Below are 14,468 nucleotides of genomic sequence, written 5' to 3' on the forward strand. Positions count from 1 at the left end.
AATATATGCTTTATTTGTGTCAAAAATTTCAGGAAAAACATACTAGGAAATAAAAAAAGTGGGAAGGATTGAGATAAAGTGGAAGTAATGTCTTTCACTACATTGTTTTATATATTGTTAGATGTTGGAATCTTGTGAAATTATTGCCTATTTAAAAATTAAATCCAAATTAATAAAGAATAAACGAATCTATGGGAAGGGGAATCTTAGATAAAACAGCAAATCCATAAAGGTACATTTTAAGTTTCAATAGTTCAAATTTTACTAAGGTAATCTGGACCTATGGGAACTATTTGAATATGAATATCTAAGAAAACAAGTCATTTACTAATTACAAATGTTCTTAAGACATCACAAGCTTAAGCATACTGAGAGGGGGGAAAAGTTCTACATTCTTCCAATTCTCAGAGGACTTACCTTCACACATGTTACCGGAAGAAATGGTCCCGGGCCTCCAGGGCTGCTGATGGTATCCAGGACAACAGCTACTGCAGCTCTGTCCACAGGTATTATGTTCACATTGACACTGTAGTTTCTAAAAAACAGGGATACAAAATTGCATCTGAAAACTTACCTGCATATTTTTCTCAATCTCATTTTAAAAGGAAACTATTACAGTAAAAAAATGTAGCAAGACTTTACAATCGAGGATATGTGGCTATACAAAAACAAACTGGCATTTAATTTTTAGAGAAAAATACGCATGTATGACCTAGTACAAACAGAAGGAGGAAGAATAAAGCAAAACTGAAACAGGAATTACCTAACAAAAACTCTTCAAAAAGGAGACATTGACTATGAGGGTTTGAAAGCTCCTATTAATAGCTTTCTTGAGATTCATCTACATATTTTTCAGCATCAATTAGAGAATAATCGTATTCAAGAGTTAAATTATTACAAAACTTATTACAAATCAATTAGAGATAATCGTATTCAAGGGTTAAATTATTACAAATATTGGAAAAAAGAAGTAACTTCGTGCAAATTGTTTAAAATAAGAAGAGACGATGTCACCTTATTCACTGAATATTATGCTAAAACAAATAAACTTTATCTTGATTTTAGTACCACAAAATGGAAGAGGGAGAAAATGGGAGGGAGCAAATCCTTCTTTTAAAAAATGTAAACATAATTTATAACTGCACGTGTTTTTTGCTTGACTGTCTTACAGAGAGGAGAGCTTCAAATGATATGGACAGTGAATTGTACATTTTAAAATAATTAAAATAGTAAATTTTGTTATATGTATGTATTTTACTAAAAAAAAAAAACCTACAGTAAAGATTTAATTAGAAATATATGCTCCAAACAAAGCAAAATGAAAATTTTGAAAAAAATGAAAGTTTATGGTGACTTAACAAAAAACAAACGAACAAAAACTGACACCAGTTAAATTATCAGATTATCAGAAAATCTTTTTTGCAGCATGATTTTATGCCTTTCAACATTTGCCTTAAATAAAAAAGCACAATACAAACATAGATACAACTTCCATTTGTAGTTTTAGCAAAATGTGAAATACTAGAACTCACCTTTGTACTTTCATCCCATGGGCAGCTACTAGCATGGCCATAACAAATACACATTCCTCCAACAGAAATGTCTTTTATTGAGTAGTAATACTAAAGAAAAAGAAAGTTACAGAAAAAAAATTAAAACCTCATCTATTTCAGTGAAAAGAAAATGTTGGCACTCCAACAAATATCTCAGTTGTTATTGGAATTCTGAAAAATAATTAGATATGCATTTTAAAATATATTTCACGCACAAAGAATTTTTGTGTCCATTAAAAGAAGTAATGTTTAATTCGCTCATCAACAGAAACCACGGGAGCCTAAAAGTATTTCTCAACTTGGCTTCATCTTAAACCAAGGCAGTCATGTTCAAAACCCATGCTACTGAAAACCCTAAAATATATTGCTAAATTGAATACGGCAGTATATAAAAAGGATAGTAACTCATGACCAAGTAAGATTCATCCGGAGTGCAAAGTTAATTTAACACAAAAAAAAACAAAAAAAGTAAATTACTACATGAACAGAATAAAGGAGAAAAGTCACATGATCATTTCCTTAGATTCATAAAAAGCATTTCATGAAATTCAACACCATTCATTTAAAACAAAAAACAAAACAAAACAAAAAAAACTCAGCAAATCAGAAGTAAAAGAGAAATTATTCAGCTTAACACAAGGCATCTATGGAAAACCTAGAGCTAACAGTGAAAGATTAAATGCTTTCCTCTTCAATGCTTTCCTCACCATTTCTATTCAACATTCTGTGAGAGATGCCAGCCAGTTCAATAATTCAAGAAAAATCAGAGGCATACAAAGTGCACAGTAAGACTAAACTGTCATTATTTGTAGATAGCATGATTGTGTACATAGAAAATCTACCCAAAAACTACTAGAAATAATATGTGAATTTGACAATGTTTCAATGTACAAAATCAATAAACAAAAATGAATTGCATTTCTATATACTGGCAATGAACAAATAGAAAATAAACTTAGAAAGCAAACTATTAACACTGACATTTAAAAACATAGAACACTTAAGAATAAATTGAAGAAAGGTTGTTCAAATAAACAAATAATAAAGCAATGACAAGAGGAATTAAAGAAGACCTAGCTAAGTAAAGAGATATAGCATGTTATGGACTAGATGATCCAATATTGTCAAAATGTCTTCCTAAATTGATCTAGAATCAGTGTAATCCCAGTGAAAATCTTAGCAGGATTTTTTCTTCTTTGTTGGGGGCAGAAATTAACAAACTAATTCTAAAATGTATAAGGAAATACAATGAACTTAGAATAGGCAAAATAATCTTGAAAAAGAACTGAGTTCAACACTTACTGTAAAGCTACAATAATCAAGAACGTTCGTAATTGGCATAAGGATAGACAAATAGATCAATAGGACAGAATAGAGTCCAGTAATAGACCCACAAAGATAAGGTCAAAGGAGTTTCAACAGGGCACCAAAACAATTTAATAGGGGAAAGGAAATTGTTTTCCACAAATGATGCTGAAACAGTTATATATGTATATGAGGAACAAAAGAAACTTGACCCCTATCTTACACTAAACACAAAAATTAATTTGAAATGATGGTAGCTGTAAAAGCTAAAACTATAAAGCTACTAGAAAAAAAGCATAGTATAATATCTTTGTAAACTTGGGACAGGGAAATATTTTTCAGAGAAGATATAGAAAGCATTAACTACAAAAGAAAAAATGATAAGTTGGATTTCATCAAAATTAAAACCTATACTCATCAAAAGTCATAGTCAGGAAAATAATAAGCAAGGCTCCTGACAGAGAAAAACTTGCAATAGAAACACATCTGACAAAGGACTAGACACAAAATATATAAAGATCTTTTATGACTCAGTAATAAGGAGACAGATAAACCTATTTAAAAATGGACAGGGCCGGCCCGGTGGCTCAGGCGGTTAGAGCCCCGTGCTCCTAACTCCAAAGGCTGCCGGTTCGATTCCCACATGGGCCGGTGGGCTCTCAACCACAAGGTTGCCAGTTCAGTTCCTCGAGTCCCGCAAGGGATGGTGGGCTCTGCCCCCTGCAACTAAGATTGAACCCGGCACCTTGAGCTGAGCTGCCTCCCGGATGGCTCAGTTGTTGGTTGGAGCGTGTCCTCTCAACCACAAGGTTGCCAGTTCGACTCCCACAAGGGATGGTGGGCTGTGCCCCCTGCAACTAGCAAAGGCAACTGGACCTGGAGCTGAGCTGCGCCCTCCACAACTAAGACTGAAAGAACAACAACTTGAAGCTGAACAGAACCCTCCACAACTAAGATTGAAAGGACAACGGCTTGACTTGGAGAAGGGTCCTGGAAGTGCACAGTGTTCCCCAATAAAGTCCTGTTCCCCTTCCCCCCAAAAAAAAAATGATAGGAATTGTTGGGGTGTGTTTGTTCACCTTTGCTCCACTCCTCACTTGGTGTGGCATGGGAGGAAGCCAACTGATTCCTGGTTCCTCAATCATGATGGGAAAAAAAAAAAAATGGACAAAAATTTGATCAGATACCAGTAAGCACAGGCTCAACATTAGTCATCAAAGAAATACAAATTAATATCACAAGGAGATGCCATTATACAAGTATGTATATTAGAAAGGTTGACATAAAAATGACCAACAAACCAAATATGTGAAAGCGCGTGCGGTAGCCAAAATTCTCACACTTACTGGTCTGTAAAACGGTACACTTACTTTTTAATTTTTATTAATTAATTAATTTATTTATTTATTAATTTATTTATTTACTTATTATTTATTTATTTAACTTGGGAACATTGGGAAATGATTTGTTTCTCCAGGGCCCATCAGCTCCAAGTCAAGTCGTTGTCCTTCAATCTAGTTGTGGAGGGCGCAGCTCAGTGACAAGTCGTCGCCGCCGTTTTCAATCTTAGTTGCAGGGGGCATAGCCCACGATCCCATGAGGGAATTAAACCTGCAACCTTGTTGTTAAGACCTCGTGCTCTAACCAGCTGAGCCACCCGGCCTCCCCTAAAATGATACACTTAGTTTTGAGAAGCCTTAGCGAATTCTTAAAAAGTAAACATACAGCTATCCTATTACTCAGTAATTCCCCTCCTAGTTTACCCAAGGGATTTGAAAATGTTTGTCCACACAAGCCTTATACACTTAACTATACACTTAAAATCTGTGAAATTTTCTTGAATGTAGCTTATTTGTCAAACTTTAAAATTTTCTTTTAAATGAAAAAAAGGAACATCCCTCTCTTGCGGAAGATCAGATGTGGAGCCATACTAGAAGGTGAAGAACAATGACTGTTACATTCACTACGTTATGGCTGGGATAGGGTGACGGTAAGGGGACATGAGGACATGATGTCAGAACCATCACCTAGTTTAAAGGTGGCATTTTTAACAAAGCATATGTAATGGTCTTCAATAAAATAAGAAAAAAGGCCCACCTGGGAGGAAAATGCCAACCAAAAAGAAAAGCATATTTCCTTTAAATAAAATAAAGTTCACATGGTCAGCAGTGCTGCCACAGACTTACTCGTCTTGTCACAATAGGATCCAGGTCTTTAGGGTCACGGTGGCTGAGGGTCATCAGATCGGCATTGAGGGTTCTGATGCGCTGTAAGCGAAGGCGGATATATCGTGCAGAAGTGAATTCCAACAACTTGGGGGAAAGATCATCAGCACTTGGTCTGCCGTTGATTAAGGACGTATGAATCTAAACATCAAAATAAACAGATGTCAATTTAAGCATGCAAAAATAGTGCCCTGGCTGTTTAACTTCAGGACACAACCTTTACTGATACTACCTAAAATCAAACCAAGCAACTAGGTTCTTGCAGAAACCTAACATTTGTTAACTACTTATGAACGTCGTGAACACAAAATGTCTTCAATTCATTTGAAGTTATCTGTGAAATTGCTGGAACCTTTTAACAGGAGCACTTCTCCCAGCGTGGTGAGGGTATTTTAACATGTATCAATAGGCTATGACTTCTCTGAAGAAAATTCTAGATGCCATGCATAGACTTGGGAAAATGAGAGAAAATGCCAGAAAGCTTTGTAATACCCTCTAATCTCAATGAATCTGGCTCTTGAAACAATGCTGGGTTCCTGCTGTGCAGAGCACTTGGGAGAGTTTTTGCAGTTTTATCTCATCAAGCCAGTGCTAGGAAACAATGCTTTGTTTTGGATTACGCTCTGACTTTAATAAAGTGTGTACAATCTGGGCGTGTTGAGCACTGAGCTGGAATACTTCACAAGCCATCTCCAACCCTCAACACTATGAAAAAGAAGGAGAATTTCCAGAGAAAATTGGGAACTAGATCTTTTAGAGGCACGTTAATTCTTTCTTTAATATCTCAACAAATGTTCTCGCCCTGGTGTTATGGGAAAAATGCTCTGAGGAGGGTCTGATGGAGCTACTAAATCACAGCCGAGTGAAGACTGAGGGATCTCCTTGAAGGGAAGAAATGAGGTGAAGTGTATTGGTTATGAAATTAATCATCAGTCAACACCAGTCAATGATACATTAAACACAGCTAGAATTGTTATATTAAAGGTCTTTGTGGTCAGCACTAAGAGAGATCCATTTTGTGTGTTTCACGTTGGCTTTTGTGATCACTATCTTAATCTTTGAGGTGGGGGGGGTGGTCTGACGAAAAACTGACATCACTGCAGTGGGTACAGTACCTCTCCATGCTCCAGTGGCACCAGCCTAGAATAATACGAGGTACAGATCACTTCATCATCGGCCCTGTAAGTGGGTGGCCCCCGTCTTGGGGTTATATTGTAACGAGTCAAACACTCCGTGTCACTAACTGCATAATACTGCCAGGGGCTAAACTTGGTGCCATCCAGAGAACGCTCCAAAATCCAGTTTCCAGGGCGAGGGGCATTAGCAGCTTTGATGATGACATAGGCGACTTGAAAAACCTGAAACAAAGAAACTGAAAACTCTCAATCAAGAATCAGTGACAACTGCTCAAAAGCCAAAGGGCCTCTTGAGAGAGAGGCTGTTATACAATGATTGCCAATGTCCCTAACGCTTTGGAGGATGGCTGCTTATAAGTGTTGATCAGAAATATGACTTGTGAATGTTCTCCTGGTGGCATCTATTTTCAAAGCAAATTCAAAAAGCACTCACAAATTTGTATTATTATTAGTAGTACTATTACTATTAACATAAGTGCTTGCAGTCTTATTTCCAATGTCTTTCTCCATCTGGATCATGAATGATAGTGGTTGTATTATATTACATTAATAGTAGTATTAAATGTATTTTTCATAGTTATTTGGAGATAACATATCTCAATATGAGAAAAAAGGTCAATCTACTACATGTGTGCCTAACAGAATGGTTAACATTCAAAACATTGACAACACCAAGTGCTGACAAGGACATGGAGCAACAGGAACCCTCATTCATTGCTGGTGGACATGCAAAATGGTACAGCCACTTTGGAAGACTTTTTGGTAGTTTCTTACAAAGCTAAACACACTCTTACCATACAACCCAGAAATTGTACTCCTTGGTATTTACCCAAATGAATTGAAAACTTCCATAAGTGAATGAATAAACAAAGTGTGATATATCCATATAATGGAGTATTATTCAGTGATAAAAAGAAATGAGCCCTCGTGCCACAAAAATACATAAAACCTTAAATGCATATTGCTAAGTGAAAGAAACCAATCTGAAAATGCTACATATTGTGTAATTCCAACTATATTACATTCTGGAAAAGGTGAAACTATAGAGATAGTAAAAAGATCAGTGGTTGACAGTGGTTAGTGTTGAGGGAGAAATGAATAAAGGGAGCACAGGGGATTTTTAGGGCAGTGAAACTGTATGATACCATAATGGCGGACACATATGATATATTTGTCAAAACCCATAGAGTGTACAACACAGAGTGAACCCTCATGTAAATTATGGACTTAGTTAATAATGATATATCAACATGGACTCATCAATTGAAAGGAATGTTCCACACTAATGCAAAATGTGAACAATAGGGGAATCAGATGGACATGGGGAAATATGGGACCCTTGTACTTTATGCTAATTTTTCCGTAAACCTAAAACTGCTCAAAAAAAGTAAAGCCTATTAGTTAAAAAAATTTTAAGTTACAGAGTAGAAGAGAAGCAAACAGGGCAAAAGGGATGTAGATGATAACTAACAATGTGAGGAAACTAGCCAGACAAATCTTGAATTTGGAAGGAACCCTTATAGATATGTAGCCTATAATTCAGCACTTAGAAGGAATCATCTCTCCAACAACCAGCCCCTGTGGGATTATTTGCAGTGACAGGAAATTCATTTGCTCCTAAGATGGTTCTTTTGTTTTATGAAAACTTCACATTAGAGGATCTTTCCTTGCATTGATTCACGGTGTCCCATAAAATCTATGCTCTGGAGCTACAGGAAAGGTTTTGTTTCCACTTTCATGTAATTGTCCTTCAAACATTTGAATGTAACTATCATATATCACTCTAGAATCCAAAATTTTCAACATCAATATTCTGATTTCCTTAAAATATTCATCATTTAATAAGACATCATCATCTTGCCCCAATACTCTGGACAATATCTAATTTTAAAATGTGGTTCCCATGAACAGAATACAAAACTCCAAATGTTTTCTGAATTGCGACAAAAATGCTGACAATATTATATTCCTTGTTTTAGTAACTCGGCCTTAGCAAGCATTCACTTTTCTAATAGTAAACTGAGATTACAAACTTAGATTACTAAAATTGGGGTTGCAAGCAACAACAAAAAAATGCCTTCTTTCATGTGAACTTCTATCTACTCAAGATTTCCTCCAACCCATATTGACAGAGGTGATTTTTTTAAACCAAAGTCAAGTATTTTTTTAATATATATATATAAATATATATATATATTTATATTAATATATATATGTCATATATGTATGTAAATGCTTATATATCTATGTGTGTTTATGTATCTATCTATCTATTTGTGTAGGCATTGGGAAAGAAATCATTATTCACTTCTCTGAATTTTATTGCCTCTGGGCTTTTTGCTTTTTGTTTGTTTGTTTTGTTTTAGCTCAGCTTAGCTCTTACCAATTGCAGATATACAAAAGCTCTTTAAAATTAACCCCCCATAAAACAAATAATTTTACATTCATCTGTTGAATCATTCCCTAAGAAGGAAGATTTTATCTTATTATAATAACTCTGCTCATCTACAAGAAACGTCCCGTAGCCAAGTTTAGTCTGCAAGTGAGATTAAGTGTGATACTTTTTTTTCATGTTTATATTTGTAATTTTATTCAGTTGTACTTCTTGCATGAAATAACATTTAAAAATACATGGCTATAGTTGTTTTCTTTTGACAGAATAATTTCTAAGAGAAGCATTAATTGATCAAAGTGTTTCTAATTAACATTAAGTGTGATACTTTGACTATCCATGTTCACGTGCGCTTTTCCTCTAGAACATAACCACTGCTTCTAAAGCACATTAGAAGCAAAATAATGTTCTCAGATTTCAAAAATGAGGAAAATCAGGAACTGTATATTTGTTATTAGTGCTTGAATCCGGAGCTAAATGTCCAATGTTTTAAAATCTAGAACCATCTTTATCAATTACAACCACTTTTAAAAATTAAAATAATACAAATGCTATTTTGTCCAAGCATAAATATCTCCAGAAAATTCTCCCATGAATGTAATTACATGGTTTTTGTTTTCAAGAGTTTATTTTTAAAACAACACTTTCCCCCAGTTTTATAATTCACATATTCTATAATTCATTTGTTTCACTGATTTACTGTATTTTAATATTACTGAAACCCCAAAACTTCTTAAGAAATACTTAGCAGTTAATCCTATGTTCTCTGGATCTCGTCCTGAAGAACATCCAGAGCTGGTTCTAAAGTTGGTGGTGGTTACATTCACCTTCGCAAAGATCCAGCACAGTCTTAAAACACCACAGTGGGATCTATCTGTAATAGCTTTCCATTACTTTTCACACTGATGTCCAAACTAACTGAAGAGAGAACATTCTCATCTTTACTTATTGCTGTCCAATTGCCTGGAAAATATTTGCATCATAAAAGTACAATTCTATGAGCATGTGGGTCACGATCATTCACCACTGTTGAAACCAGACATTAAGAAATGGAGGTGCCTGGTGAGACGACATGATTGTGCGGCCCATTTGAAAACGATAGAAGGCAAGGTAAGTTACAAATTAAATAAAATGTATTTACCTTCTGTTTTTCAGTGTCACATTTGAAAATGGAAAGAACTAAGAGGTTTACCTCATGGGTGTTACGAGCTTTATGAGTATCATCTCATTTAATCCCAAACAACCCTGGGACTTTCAAGTTATTGTTGTTCCCATGTCACATATTTGGAAACTGATGTATAGAGAGATTAAAAGACAAACTAGTGAGTTACAGGTCCCAATAAGAAACCAGGTGATCTCACTCCAGAGTCCTTAGCCACCACACTTACTTTGGAGCACTGCCCCCCAAATGCCAAATGTCCACACACACCACACATAAGGTCCCTGAAGTTCTTTTTTTTTTTTTTTGTAATAACAAAACAAAACAAAAAGTCTCCTCCATTCATATGGACACTGGGCAGTCGCAGTTGTTCTGGCTAACTCTGTAGTTTCTGTCATGACAGCCCTGGGAGGGGACAGAGAGTATGAAGAAACAAAACTTACTGATGGCGAATGTTTATGTAGCCTTAATATGGCCAGGAATAATGCTAAGTGCTTTATGGGAATCATTACCTCTTCTAATCCTGACATCTACATTCTTCTTATGAAGTACATATTATTTCCCCCGTATGACAGATGAGGAAACTGAGGCACAGAAAGATGAAGTAATCTTCCCAGGATTTCACAAATACTAAAATGTATATCACAGGGCTTTGAACACAGGCTGTCTGTTCTCCTACCCGCTACACCACACTTCTATAAATTGCAAGGAAAAAGAAGAATGAAATCCCAAGCTGAGGCAACTGGTGAGGACTAACCTAGTTTTTCAGAACACTTGCCTCAACAGGAGCAATTATTTCAATATCACGTTCTTGTGCTTTATCAAACCCTTGTCAGCTTTTTATATGGAGACCTTAGTCATATGTGATTAAATGATGCCAAATGGAGGAACAGCCACAGTGGAAACACTTCAAGACAATCCCCCAAGGGAAGAACTGTCTAACTCTTATCCTGACCAAGGCCTTCGGCTACGAAGCTGAGCATTGTCCTCACAATCTCTCAATGTTCCCTAGGTCCCCAAAGTGAAGACGAGGAAACAAATCAAGAGAGGGACTGTGAGCTGTAAATCTGCAAAAGAGGAAAAGGATGCTATGAAGCATCAAACACAACCTGTCTTCACTTAAGCCAAATTATTGGCTGAACTGTGTTTCCCCAAAACTCATACGCGAAGTCCTAACTCCTAGTACTTAAAACTGATTATATCTGAAGTTAGAATTTTTAAGGAGATAATTAAGGTTAAATGAGGTCATACAGGGGGGCCCTTAATCCAATATGACTGGTGTCCTTTTAAGAAGAGAAGAATAGGACACAGACACACACAGACTCAGGGCGAACCTGTGAGGACACAGTGAGAAGGTGGCCATCTGCAAGCCAATGGGAGGTCGCAGAAGAAATCAACCCTGCCAACACCGTGATCTTCAATTTCTAGCTTCCAGAACTGTGAATTAATAAATTTCTGTTGTTTAGCAAATTACTATAGCTCTAATTCACCAACTGTGTGTTGACAAACAGGTCTTACACATAATACAGAAAAAGTGAAGGATGCTCTGTTAATATATAGAATTTTAAACCTTTGCCCAAATGAAATCCATGATATTTCTGTTGCCACCCCCCCTTTTTTTTTTGGTTGACCAAACAGCTTTTTCTTTTCATGTATAAGGTTGGCTGAACACAAATTGATGACACAGGGTTTTCACTAAATTCAGAGTCATTGTAGTCTTGCCAGACCTGCAGCTGATACAGCCATTTAAAAATCCACTTTCATCACGGTTTTCCACCAAGAGGCCTTTGTTAATGATCACCGGAATGCACATACACGGCGTCATATAAATAAAGTAGACAGACACACATCAAACACCAGTTTCTACAGAGGAATCCAGACAGGAATTTTCACGTGGGCCTCAATCTTAACTTAAATATATTAAATGCACCTCAGGCACAGAGAACTGAAAAATACAGACAGCCTAATTCTCCAGTATCAGAGGTCAACTTCAGACATGCAGGGGAAAGTGAGGTCTCTCCTCTACAGAGAAGCTCAGCTGCTCTCTGCAGCACCTCTGCAGGGGGCCGGGATATCACCAGGGACGCCCCTCTGGAAATTCTTCATACAAGCACTTACCTGCCTCCATGGCAGTAACTAAACAGTGAATGGAGGAATGTTTTCTCTCTTACATGATGGAAATGAACTTTTACAGACAAGACTCAATTTATGTTGAGTCAAATTACATTAAAAAAAACAACAAAGTTAAGTGTATTTGATAAGTAATATTGCTCAATTCTCCCTATCAAAGTGATGAATTTGGGCTTTGTAAGCTTTATATCTTATGACATAATTAGAAAATAAAATTCAAAATGATCATTGAATTAATATTTATTACTCAAGAATGCAGAAGTCATTTACTAGAAGGCTAATCACTAACGGCAGATATGAATCACTTCTGGTTTTACAGAGTATTATCACTAAAGTATCCAATCAATTGTTAATTATGTGAAGTAACAACAAAAACTAGGCAAAAGAAGTGAAGTTAGGGCTTAGAAGTTTACTGGGCATTTAGAATATGTGTCATACACATTTTTAGGTAAATCTCTTATGGTCAGCTATTTTAAAATATCATTGTTATTATATTTTACTTCGCTGTTTTATTGTTCTCTCCTCATTTTAGAACCAGTATATAAAATCAACAGACAAAAGGAAACAGTTTCATGAATGAGAATTTAGAAAGAAAATAGATTTTTTTTTCTTTAAATTTGGTGTTGTCATTAGAAGTACAAAATGAACATGGCAAGGTCCGTTATCTCCCCCCACTTCTTTTCTTCTTGAGTTTTCTTCTTATCGGTGGTAAGAGGGACTGCTCACCAGTAGTGACAAATTTAGATTAAGCAGATCTCTCTTCTTAAAATTCTTAAGATTCATGTCTCAGAATACCAAGGAACACCCAGTTTGGAACCATGCTCAGATACCTAAATGGACACTGAGGAAAAGGCAGAGTAGGTCAGATGATCACCAATAAATGGAGGTCACAGAAATATGAAGCCATCTAGTAATAGTTACCTGTAACCAGGAATCTGAAGATGGGAAAGGGATGTTTAAAACACCTGGCAGAGTAGCTCTGTTTTCATCAACAAGAAAGGCTATTTAAAAAAAATGCCCACCAAGTAAGTAATCCCAGGTCCATGTGCCACTGTTTCCATTTAAGGATGACTAGGAACATAATTTCAAAGGACAAGTGTTGAACCCCTTTAAGAAGTTAAAACTGAAAAGTAAGAAGTTGGTTTCCGTTCCTCATCTCAGTGGATTTCTACACATGATTGTTCCCAACACTCAACTTCACCAAGTCTTCTGGAATGATTTTGCTAAGTTTGGTGGAAGATTAGTTGGAACTACCTCAAAAGCACAACCAGGCACATCACCAAATGCCCATTTGTGAGGATCTTCACTTCTCCCCTGCCCTGTAAGTGCCATGTAACAACCTATCCCCTAAATGAGATAAACCTGCTTGCAAAATGCAGGTACAGGCCATTCCAGGACCTGAGAAGTGCAAGAAATTTTCCTGTCCCTGACTCCTAACCAGCGCCTCAGCCAGAGCTAATCAGTTTTCAGCTGTGAAAAATCTCAGCCTCTGAAATTACTTTAGAGTCTTCCCCAAAATGCAGTGTCCCATTTGTTCATGTTGGAGCAGAGGTGGCAATCACTAGCATCCCTTTTTTCCCCTTCTGACTGTGGAAGCAGGCTCAGAAATCTGTCATGGAAATTGAAGAAAGAATTCAGCAATCTTCCAGTAAAAAGCAAAACTGGAGGTTGTTTTGCTTCCATGGGTGGCTGCAGAGGTCGGCCTGACACACGGCTTCTTGTGTAACACACATGCTGAGCAGATACATGCACACCTCCTCGGTGGCCTTGCCCTGGGGGTCAGGAACTGTGCATCCTGGAGGAGCAGGGTCAGCTCTTCTCCCAGTTAAAATGGGGATTGCTCCTCTCGTGGGGAGCGAAGAGGAATGGATAGAGAAGCAGAGATGTTACTGTCAGAGAAGCACTCCACTGGGACACCAGGCTGGGAGGAAGGCACTTCCCTAACAGTTTTCACTTAAGACTCAGTCAATAAACATTGATTGAGCACCTGCTTTGTAATGGGGATTGTAGCAGGTCATATAAATACGGTGGTGAGGGGCAGGACGTGGTCAGTGGGATGGATGCCCTAATGGGAAAGACAGAAGTTGCCGAAGTCCGCATGGAGAAGGATGGAAGCATTGAAGATGTCTGGGTGTGGCCAGCAGAGTCTGGAGAAGGGGCATGTGGTTGTGGGGGACTTCTCAGAAGGCATCTCTGAAAAGAGGGGAAGACTGAGTAGGAGATGTCCCGGTAAAGACAATAAAAGAGCAGAGGGACAAGGAGCAAGGCCCCCTTGGGACCAGAGCGTGGAGTGGTACAGATACTGCAGGAGGGCTAGTTGGCTTGAGGGTAGCAAACCGGAGGAAGTCTGGATGGGGCACAGGTCTTGGCGCCATGTTAAAACTTTTAGACCATTACAGAACCTTAAACCAAGAGTTACAAGGTCACTAGGGATGAAAAGATTATGGAATTGGATGTTGGTGATGGGAAATCATGAGAGATGGTGCTGACCTAGTAAAGACCAAGACTAAAGTAAAGGAAAAAGTGAGTGGATCTTAAAGAGTTTTCTAAGAGGTCAAATGTGAGTGA

General features: G+C 37.2%; 1 protein-coding gene across 1 annotated transcript in view; it reads right to left on the bottom strand.

Annotated features, from left to right (window-relative positions):
• LAMA1 (laminin subunit alpha 1) overlaps positions 1-14,468 on the bottom strand; it is a 160,682-nt gene that overhangs the window by 97,811 nt on the left and 48,403 nt on the right. The window contains exons 4-7 of the mRNA XM_019755789.2: positions 6,199-6,441; positions 5,045-5,224; positions 1,533-1,622; positions 418-535 (exon numbers count right to left, since the gene is read on the bottom strand). Coding sequence (XP_019611348.2) covers positions 418-535; positions 1,533-1,622; positions 5,045-5,224; positions 6,199-6,441 — 631 coding nt within the window. The remainder of the gene's footprint in view (positions 1-417; positions 536-1,532; positions 1,623-5,044; positions 5,225-6,198; positions 6,442-14,468) is intronic.

This window comes from Rhinolophus sinicus, linkage group LG09 (genome assembly GCF_036562045.2).
Source record: "Rhinolophus sinicus isolate RSC01 linkage group LG09, ASM3656204v1, whole genome shotgun sequence".
NCBI lineage: Eukaryota > Metazoa > Chordata > Mammalia > Chiroptera > Rhinolophidae > Rhinolophus > Rhinolophus sinicus.